This window comes from Neolamprologus multifasciatus, chromosome 6 (assembly GCF_963576455.1).
Source record: "Neolamprologus multifasciatus chromosome 6, fNeoMul1.2, whole genome shotgun sequence".
In the NCBI taxonomy this organism is placed as follows: Eukaryota; Metazoa; Chordata; class Actinopteri; order Cichliformes; family Cichlidae; genus Neolamprologus; species Neolamprologus multifasciatus.
Window position 1 is genome coordinate 23,072,568 of NC_140444.1, and position 10,813 is coordinate 23,083,380.

Here is a 10,813-nt window from a genome sequence, read left to right on the forward strand (position 1 = left end):
GCCAACTACATATAAACTTTAACACCTCTTTGTTACAGCACACTTCTTCTCATACACGACAGTTACATGGCGTGTCTGCGATACTTACTCGTGCATCCTGCACCCACAGCACTGAACAAGTTCCTCATTTATTCTGCAGACTTTCTGTGTCAACAAAAGACAGGTAACGGGTCATGTGATGATGATTAATGCAACTCAAAGAGTGCTTTTATGCTTCAGGCCTACTCTTGTGCATGTTATATCTGACTATGCTGATTGGGTTTGAGCCAAAACACAGTTAACCTGATCTCAACACTACTTTTTTACACACACAACTTTTACTAGCATATCTGACTGGTCAGCACTACACAAAGTTGTACACTTAAAATACAGCATGATGCCTCTTTCTGAAAAAGAATGAGATTTTATATGAAGCTGGTTATAAGAAGAAAGTAACCGTGATCAATGCTACATGCTAGACATCTCACACTGAAATCTCCTGAATGAGTCCTTCATCTGATTCAAGCAAAGCTCCAGTGGCTTTGTTTTTTTGTGGTGGTGCCACATAATTTTACAATGTCACAGGCTACCATTATCACCTATGTCCTTGCCATTACCTTGTCATTTTATGTATGTCTGTAAAGTCACAGTGGATAACAGCAGATTGAATCAACTTTTCAACTTGTCAGTGCTGCAGCTCTTTCAGCCTCAAAAAAAAAAAAGGAAAAAAGTGAAGGGACAGGTTTAGGCTACTCTGATGCAAGAAGGTCTTTGCATAAAGACTTTTTTTTTGCAGAAATATTAGATCTTTATTCCTTCTGCACACATCCTCAATTGTTTCAATTGCTAGCTTTGACTTAGATTTATTTCAAGGTGCTTAATTTGGATTTAAATGAAAAAAGGTCAAAGTCAGTATGAAACCGTGACATTGGCCAGAACTGCACTACAACTGAAATGTATAATGAATGAAATAAAATGAAGACTATAGGCGAGTGATTGAAGCGATTAAATGTGGCAAGGTTTGTTTTTTGTCAGAAGGTAGCCACTAAGTTAGAACTCCTGTTCCCAGTCCACAAATGATCATTTTCCTGTGTAGTTCACTTTCCTTATAAGGACAATGTAATAATACAGCTACCTATTACATGTTTGATATAACCACAAAGAAGCTGGTTATAGGTATTGAGGAATAGCTCACTGGAACAGAGGAACGGCATGTCTAATCATTCATTTTATCCACTGAATTAGGGCATTATGCAAAAAAAAAAAGAAAAAAATAGTCAAGAACACGGCATCATAATAACACGTTGTTGCTCTCCGCTCAGTGAAGTCCCCTGATGCAATTACTGAAGACTTTTTCTCTCACACTTTTTGGTACACGCTCTCAGTAATGACGAGATACCTTTTAACTTCTCAGCTAGAGTCATCATCAATAATGTATTCTCATCTGTTTAAAATTTAAAGTGCCACACATTAACGTCCTCCCGCACCTGCTCTTTCACGCTGTCCACCCTCTGCTGAGCCGCTGTTTTACCCCCATCCTCGTCTCCCTCTCTCTCCCTCTTTCTCTCGCTCTCCTCTCACTATAATAAAGACAATGACAACGACTTCTCTTTTACCGCCGAACTAGGGATGTTAAATCAAGCAGGGGCAGAGGAGGCGACAGACCACATAATGTAAGGGCATCGTCCGGACGCCTCCAATTACGCTTTGGCCTTAATTGGTGACAGTGGCAGCGGCGATGAATTCTTTAACAGTCCTGTGCGGTTGTGCCTTTCCGCGCGCAGCGAAGACCTGAGGAGGACAGCTACTCACTGCAAATGGAAGCTGACAGAAAAGCCACATGGCACAACCAATCTTGGGGAAAAAGGGCATGACAATGACTAAAGGGGCCCGGGCTCTTAAGTAGCTGAGGGTAGCTTGCAGGAAAGATGTGTATAATTAAGCGGTCTGCGTTGTGGTTCAGATGGCAAAATCCCATTGTCTTGACAGGAGCTTACTGTTGCCCTTTAGGTGGAGATGCGCAGCAGCGTACGGTCTCATTTTTCCTTCCCTTTTTTTTCTTTCGCACCCCCCCTTAGACCTCTGCGACCAAATTAATCTGCAGTTTTAAAGCTTGAATAAATCCAGTAAGTTAGAGATCTGCAGATCTAAAGGCTGCGCGTCCCTCGGGCTTTTTCTTTCTATGCTTTTTTTTAAAAAAAAAATTTCATTCCCTCCTTTCCTTTGCCCATGGAGATTGACTGGAAGCACTCGGTGTTATCTCCAGGGAGGCAAAGGTTGGTGGGAGGGGGGTGAAGGCTACAGATTTGTCCTTATCTATTCTGAGCACACCTAAAACAAATTAGACCTGGCTACCGTTGCTTATTTGGCTCCCGCACTCTCATTAAGGGGCTGAATCCAAGCTATTTTACTCAAGGTCCTGCTTCCTACCATTTCGGGCCTTGTCTTTTATCACAATAGTAAAGGTTTCCAGGCAGCCATGCCACCTTTTCATCTCACCCATTTCATGTAGTCGTATCAACACAGCACAAAGAACAGAAGGAGGGAGGGAGCGAGGGAGCGAGGGAGAGAGCGAGCGAGCGAACATCTCTGTACGCTGGGATGCTGTTTTCCTGCACATGACTTGATGCTGCCCTTTGACATTTGTTAATTGAAAGAGGAATCTGTTCAGCGGGACTTGGCTTTGTCCTTTCCTGCTTTTTTTCCTCCAGTGTTATGTTGCTATTAAAATAGCAGCCTCTCAGGATGTTATTTCAAGTAGATTTCTTTGTCATTACTATTTTATTAATGTAAAAAAAACAAAACCTACAGAAGCACGCTTTAAGTAAAATTATTCCTGCCGGTATACTTCCTGCTTCACAATAAGCTGAACTTCCATTTGGAATTAAAAGGAAGTTTCTGTTGAATTATATATTTGCAGAAGGCATGGTAGGCATTAAATCACCGATTTACGGTCTTTAATAGTGAGAGTCATCGGGAAAAAACCATACATTATAAATGCAGCGTCAACAATTATGTAAAATTCAACAGCTGAATTTGTAGCACAGCTAGAATATCTTGCAGGAACTGGTCAGGATGGTCAGGATTCAGCCTGGATTGCTTCACCGTCTAGTGCCATGCTATGTATAATAAAATCTATGACAACTGAACTGATAAATTATAAAGTGTAAGGACAGAGTCCAAAGATTTCTCAGAAAAATAAATGTTTTAAAGGTTTTCTGAGACACATTCAGTTCACACGCAGAATTGTTTATGAACATGATCTTGAACAGAAGCACCAACGATTCCCAATAAACTGAATGTATTTAGATCTTTGAACCCCTTGTTGTACGCCACCTTAGAGATAATATTTCTCAAACATGGGCTCAGTGTTCTGATATAAACCCGAAGGGTTAAAATAAATGGAAAGCAAACAGAAAATACCAAAATATACACAACATATGTACAAACATAATATTCTAGTAGTAAGTAATATAAGATGTGATTTTGGCCTTTATTTGACACCCAGGCCTCTGCAGCACCTTTGGTTTGGGTTGACAGTCTAAGCAGGTGAGTTATAGCAGCATCCTGGTAACACAATGGCAATTTTGAGACTCTGAACTATTAGCAGAAAGATGAGGCTATGTTCACTACAAGGCCAAACGCTGTATTGGGGGGGCGGGGGGGCGGGCGGTGTGGAGTAAACATAACTACAAAGAGTGAAATTGATACATACATATATATTTTTACGTACTTTAATTGTTTTGTTCGGTGCAGCACAGTTTGTATTGTATCTTCACTGACAAACATTAAGAAATTTAAAATAAGACTATGCAGAAATAAGAGCTGGAGTGAGGCAGACAGGTGAGGTAAACAGAGGTGAAGATGCAGCTTACCCTCATACAAGTATAGCATTTGAAAGTTAATGAAGGACCTCTGAGCCATCTGAGCTAAAGCTATGCAAAGGTAACTGCTCAGGAAATGTTAGGTTAGATGAGATTCCTCTGCCAGACTAATCCATCCTGGAGCCTGAGAGCAGCACAGAGACGGAGCAGACAGAGAGCAGAATCTGCTGCAGAACAGCACAGCGGTGACAGAGGGCAATTCTCTAGGGCCTTGCATTAGCGCGCTAAATTAAAGGGGGTATTAGATTAAATTGGCTCTCCGATTTCAGGGGTGTGAGTAAAATTCTGATTTGCATTTCCACCGCTGCTTAAGATATAATTAGTTCAGGGTGATTCCCATGTGGAAAACACTGACAGCCAAATCTAACTGGCTGCCAGTAGCTTATCGTCTCTTCCAAGGCAAAAGGTAGACTTGGCTCATGTTCAGTGTGTGCGTTTGTGACTGCGTAGTTAGATGCTAGATTGTGTGTGCGTGTGTGTTTGCGTACATCTTGTGTGTGCGAGAGAAAAAGAGGAAGAAGAAGAAAAGGTGACACGCGGAGTGCAACTACGTGTTACAACATGTGATGCTGCACATATTGCGTGCACCATTTGACTCCTCACACTTCTTAATAAAATCCCAACGAACCCCGAGCGTCGTCAACAAGGCGAAAAGACACCCACTCAGCGCCAACGTACATAAAACTGCACAAATTCACACCTCTGAGATGCCTTTAAATGCAAGCCCATTTACACTGCAGAAGGCGCACCTGTAATTACAGTTCCAGAGTCAAAAATAACAATTAGCGCTGGAGAAGTCCATACTAGGAATTACTGAACTAAGAGAAAAAGCTTTTAAATCCAAGTTAGGATTTGTTTGGGGGGCTTCACACCCTCGGTAATTCTAACCTTCTTTGCAAATGGATGTTTTCCAAAAAGTGATGCTACCCATGGATTATGAGCTCAGGCTCAGCTTCCTGGACACCTGTTTGGAACACCTGTTAGTACATCATCTATAGAGTCAGCATCCGATGAGCTTCAGACTGACACCTCGGTAATATCCACATCCAGCTCATACTCAATAACCTCCTTAATGGCCCATTTAATTAAACTCTTAAACCTTAATTTTTTTGCCCCTTAATAGCAGAGTCTTGTACACTGTATGACAAGTCATGCGTGCAGTATGAGCCCACTACTGTTTTCTAAATCTAAGCTTCAGCATGTTTTAAGAGAAACATCCAAACCTGACACATTTGATTCTGCATGACACCACCAAACATTTAAAAATATTTAAAATGCAAGCCTCGAAAGTCTCTTTCCTAAACAGTTGCTTTTTATATTTGTAATGTTTGTCCTTTAAAATCATTGTCTTTATCCCCACTGTGACAATATTTCTACTTGTCTGAGAGCAAACCATCTCAGTTCATAGACACCCACTATTGTTATGGATGTATTTATTTATTATTTATTGAAATCTTGATTTCTCTTCCAAAAAGGTTGAAATCCTCCCACTTCACTGAGAGATTCGTTCACCCTGTTTTCTAAAAGAAAACAGTGAGAAAGGGTGAATGCACAGACATGCACTTCATACACATGCCATGCAATAAATGTATAACTTCTGAAATGATGCAGAATTTAAACAATAAACTTTGATGGTGTGCCTTCAGAGCTTGCGTGTAACAGCTGATCAGTTTAAGGGATTAAGTTGAGTAAAACAGACATGTAGATTACTGTGTCGTTGACCAAGAAGCAAAGCTTTGGAGGCTCTGGACTGGAGAAATTGATTACAAGGTGCTAATGTTGCCAGGCTGTGACTGAATTGATGGAAAATCTCCATGTGGCAAACAAAAGTGATATTTATGATAAATACTAAAACGTTACATCACAGACTTGGGCACTGGTGGAGTCAACATTGTATTACTGAACAAGTGTGAGAACCAAACAAGAATCAGACAAACTGATGTCTTGACTTGACTTCAGATTTAGCAAAGCATACATCCATACATGGTGTTTTTCCTCAAAGATTAGGCAATATTTCAGAATTAACCTTGTTATCCTCCCTGTGTAATCTCCTGATTAGAGAACAAATTATCTGGCACTCTGGCTGCATTTGGTGGAAACTCATCCATACAGGCGCATGTTAAGTCATAACCTCAGGATAATCAGAACCATATTTGCAACTCAACATTCGTATTCCGCCTGTGCACCTGATAATCAAATGTCAGCTGGTAAATAGATCAATTAAAACAAATCTTTAAAAACAATTCAGCCCTGTGTCCTAATGAAGCCTCTTGCTAGCTCTCAGTTAAGCCGATTCCTAACATGTTTTTCCCTTTCCTAAGTGGAGCAGATTATTATTATTTTTTTATGCATCATGCCCCAGACTGATGCATAATTGCCCATAATGGCGTAAATATAATGTAAAATGACTTTATCTCCACCCCACTGTGATATGCACAATCAATTCATACAGGATAAGTGTGAAGGGATCAGTCTGGGTGCTTTATTCCCCTCCCCAAATAAAACTTGGGGGATGTTTTGAGAAACGCCATCAGCAGCTCTGCCATCACTCTCACCATCTCTTGGTGGTCGGAGGCTGAGGCTTTGTGAGATATTGATTCTCCCCATCCAGAGACGGTTTCCATAATTGGTTAAAATGACCGGGTGCAGAGAGAGATGGCTCTCTGCTGAAAACCATTTCCCAGCCCTGCTTGGAGCTGAGCCAAGCTCGGGGTTGTTCGGATGCGTTCCAGCCCCAGCCTGACTGGCAGCAATTAGGGGTGTCTGAGCCAAGCTCAGCTTGCGCTCCGCACAAACACCCCTAATTACTGCCAATTAGGCTAGGCGGGTAGGCAGATTTGAGAAACCGGGGGGATGTTCAGGCATGGGTGGGCATGGAAACAATTTTCAAGGGCTTAGAACGTGACTGGATGAAAAGGTTAATGCTTTGGAGTGCAAGGGGATAATAACAAAAGAAGGGGAAGCAGAGCCCCGGTTCTCACCTCCAGCGATGAGCCTGGCTTCTTTTTCAGCTCCTCACATTTCCTAAATTTGCAGATCTGGTGGCCCGTTTTGCGGTTCCGACAACTGCTGCAGACACCACAGTTGATTAGCCGCCTGCAGGGTGCACAGACCCCACACCTTTTCCTTTTCTTCTTTGCTGGGTTTCCACTGGATGCTGAGGAATTATTCTGTGGGCAGTCTGCCAGATTGGCAATTTGAAACGCACTGTCTGTAACGGCTGCTGAGGCTGCGGGGGAGTGAAGGGCTGTCATGACGATGACCCCGGGAGGTAATGAGATGCCCCCTAAAGCCGGAATAGCGGAAAAAGTTCCAACGCGTTCTGGGAGATTCATTATCTCTGCTTCAGCAGCGCCGCATTTCAGCTTGTTCATGCATTCTCCTGCTAAAGGTCTGCAGTGTTCGGGGGATAAGGTAGAGAGGAAATTATTATTTGCCATTTGCAGCGTCTCTGGCGGCACGCCAGGCTTCCCCGGCCTCTGGGAGTCATTTCTATGCATGCTGGTCCTATTAGGGTTTATTGCCGCTGATTTCCTTCCCCAGAGCATGGCGTTATCACAGTTCCAAGGGGACATACCAATTCTAGCACTGGGAAAAATGGGCGTCGTGATGCGGGCAATCTTAGCAGTCTGTGGAAATGCCCCATTGGTTTTATAAAAGTTTGCAAAAGACCTGTACCTTTCCATTTCTGCATTATAATCCAAAAGCTGGCTTAATCCACCATCCTGAAGATTATCCTTTTGTAGCAGAGACACATCTGCATTCTGTCCATTTTCAATGCAAAGTGCATTGTTTATGTTAGACATGGCTGAGGAACGGTAGTCAGTGTTTAGGAGAAGAGAGTGAGGTTACAGCGGCCTTCGTCAAAGTGAAGCTGGTTACGAACAACGAGTTACCATCCTGGTTTGTCTCCTCCAGAGCTAAAAAGAAAAAGAAAACAAAACAAATGAGAAGAAAAGAGACAAATACTTTCATCCTGATCACTTTCCACTTCTCAATTTCAACTTTTCTCTGAAAAAGAGAGGCTGATATTGTGAAGAATCCTCTGGCACAGTGTTTATGCTCTGACAGTATAATCACAAAAAGTCATCAAGTGACAATAACGTGATGGCTGTGACAGACCAACGTGTCATTATTATTATTGATAGAAAATTTTTTGCATGTTTATTTAAAAAAATTCTCTTGCCAGGGTCTTCTTACATATTTTCAAGAAAACTCAATCTGCTGCTTCACAGGATAAACACAAACATCTGGATATGCAGCAGTGCATTTAATAAAAACGTGAAAATTTAAATATTCTATCCAAAATCATATTATTTTGGAAAAGTTAGAAGCGAGCCTCATGTCATGTGAAGACATGCACAAAATCACATTCCTGCAGGAGGTTCTTAAAAATAATCTGGCTTGGGTGTGAGGATTTACAGAGTTAAACATTTTCAAATCTCTTGATTTTCGCCTGTAGTAACCGTAATTGCAAAGCTGGCCCATCCCTGTAAACAAGACTCTGACCAGCCTGAGCAGCAAGTGGTATTCATTCATGGCCAGCTCTATTACATTTACTCTGTGACAGCGCTCAGTGATAGCCACTGGTGAATTTCCAACCAGATCATGGACCAGACCAACTACAGTGTCAGCTGCCTCAGGACGGGACCCATGCATGTGTGTGTCCATGTGTGTGTGTGTGTGTGTGTGTTTGTGGGGGGTGGGGGTGCTCCATTTCCTCTCTCACTCTCTCTCTCCCCCAGTCTGTCTGGATTTGGTTTCCACAGATAAAAGCCCATTAGACACATCTCCCCTACTTCCATTACCTTTTTCTGGGCTTTCTCTCTTAATTGCCAAAGCTGATCCATTGCTAGAACACTAAAGCATTTCAAATCACTTCCATGGTGCTACCCAGCAGCTGTCTTGAAAAGAATGAATTATAAATATGCACACACAGAACAAGAGGTATCACACTGGGTGGCATTATCAAAGTCCTCAATATACTAAAGTGTATCCACTACTAAACATGCTCAAAGAGTCAAGCATTTGTCCCGTTAACCTGACACCAGATTATCAGGAGAATAAAATCTAAATAGTGTTCCATACGGTTTTATATAGATATATTTTTTCTCTCTTTCCAGCAATTCTTGAGGTCTCGGTACACTTTACACTTTTAATTTTCACGAAGCAAATGTGAGAAGACGAGTTTTATCCACCATAGTCTCCAGATCTGGAAGTTCAATGTCAGTGTGGCATCTGAAACAACCGCCAGCCACCCGTAAACAAAACCTCCTTGGCTTAATGATCAGCCCTCCTCAGGGTCATTATTACTTAATCAATTCACCCCTGGAGCGAAATACGCAGCCCAAAGGCAATCAAGTCACGGACATTGATTTTCAGCCTGTAAACAAAGTTTAGAGAGACAGAAATGTTCAATACTCGAAGCTGGAGAGACAGAGGGAGAAAGAGGGGGAGAGGAGAAAGATAACCAGAGAAAGGTGGAGAGTGCGAAAGGGAGACCGAAGAAAGAAAAGTAAAAAATAAATAAATAAATAAATAAATAAAACACGTCCGGTGATCAGCAGCTGTACCTCTGCTGTGCTGCACAATGATGCCATTAATTACACCCAGCCTGGTCTGAGCTAGACATCCAGATCAAAGGTCATGCATAGATAATCCGGAGAGGGAGTGCGGTGCAACAGTGCGAATAAAAGCCCCATAAAAATAATCTGACACTGGCCGGATCACTTGGCAGCCACACGGACACAAATCGGGACAGCAAAACGGGAGGGTAAAACAAATGCAACCGGACGCCAAAATAAGGATGGACAAACACTCGGAGCGAGAGGGAAAGCTTGAGAGAGAGAGAGCGAGAGAGGGAGAAGAAGGGAGAGAGGGAGAGAGCATCACCTACCAGGTTCCTGTTGAGAAGAGCTCCCAAGATGCTACCAGCCGGAGACCGTGTAACGGCACATCACTGCGAAGGGATACGCGGGGGGGAAATAATGCAAAGACGCGAGAAGACGCACAGACATAGGCTGCCGGAGGAGAACAGGGAGACTGTGTGTGTGTGTGTGTGTAAGTGTATGTGTGTGTGTGCTGAGAACGCTCAAAACAAAAGGATCATTTTTATCGACTTTCTGGACACGCTAGGGGGGGAAAAAAGGTTGAAAAGTGCATAAATAAGCCAAAAGGTGTCGGGCGAAAAAGAGAGAGAAAGGGGAAGCGGAAATCGCAGAGGTGGTTAGGTGTTTCCTCTCTTCTTGATCCGGAGGCTGTATTGTGTGTGTCTGCCTGGTCTCAGTTCAGCCCGTGTCTCCTGTCGCTGTGTGTGGCTGATTGGTGCTGAGGTGAGGAAGCAGGGATGTGGACACCTACTGATCATTGGCTGGAAATTACTATAGAAACACTCGGGAGGTGGGAGGGATGGATGGCTCAGGGCGCCCTACAGGGAGAAAATATCTACGGCAAATATCTGCGTCTTCAACCCTCGTGGTGTCCTCTTTCACCCCTTTATTTTGACAAAAACATTTTTAATATACTTCTTTAATAATGACACATTTAGAGAGGGTGAGGGGGGGGGGGGTACGCGTCTTTTAATAAGAGTTGGGGTAACTTGTCAAATTAATTTGAATGGAGCTGAGCTGTGATTAAGATAAAATGCCTCCACCAACCCTCCCCCCGTCCATCGACAGCCATAATTACCAAGACCTCGAGGATTCATCACACTCTAAGTCCTGCCTGCTCACCACCCATGTCTACACACTTCCCGTTGACAACAGGATCTTGCCTGGCACATTTTACACCATGAGTCCCAGTGTGTGGCAGTCCCGTCCGATCATGTTGATGCTTGGGTTATGATGGGACCTTCACCTTTGTAACCCCATTCTTGGTTTTAAGTTACTTTGCATTATAGAGAAAAAGCAAATACAATACACAATGTTTGTCTTTACTGTTTCAATAAAACA

The 10,813-nt window shown here is 42.7% G+C and overlaps 1 protein-coding gene across 3 annotated transcripts in view; it reads right to left on the reverse strand.

Annotated features, from left to right (window-relative positions):
- The window catches only part of cxxc4 (CXXC finger 4), a 32,761-nt gene extending 22,400 nt beyond the window's left edge, over positions 1 to 10,361 (reverse strand). The window contains exons 1-2 of one of the 3 annotated variants that reach the window (XM_085163297.1): positions 9,760 to 10,355; positions 6,845 to 7,783 (exon numbers count right to left, since the gene is read on the reverse strand). In XM_085163297.1, the coding sequence (XP_085019423.1) occupies positions 6,845 to 7,669 (825 nt within the window). In that variant the 5' untranslated portion in view covers positions 7,670 to 7,783; positions 9,760 to 10,355. The other 2 variants (XM_085163295.1, XM_085163296.1) reach the window with 2 other exon arrangements.
- Between the last annotated feature and the right edge of the window lie 452 nt (positions 10,362 to 10,813).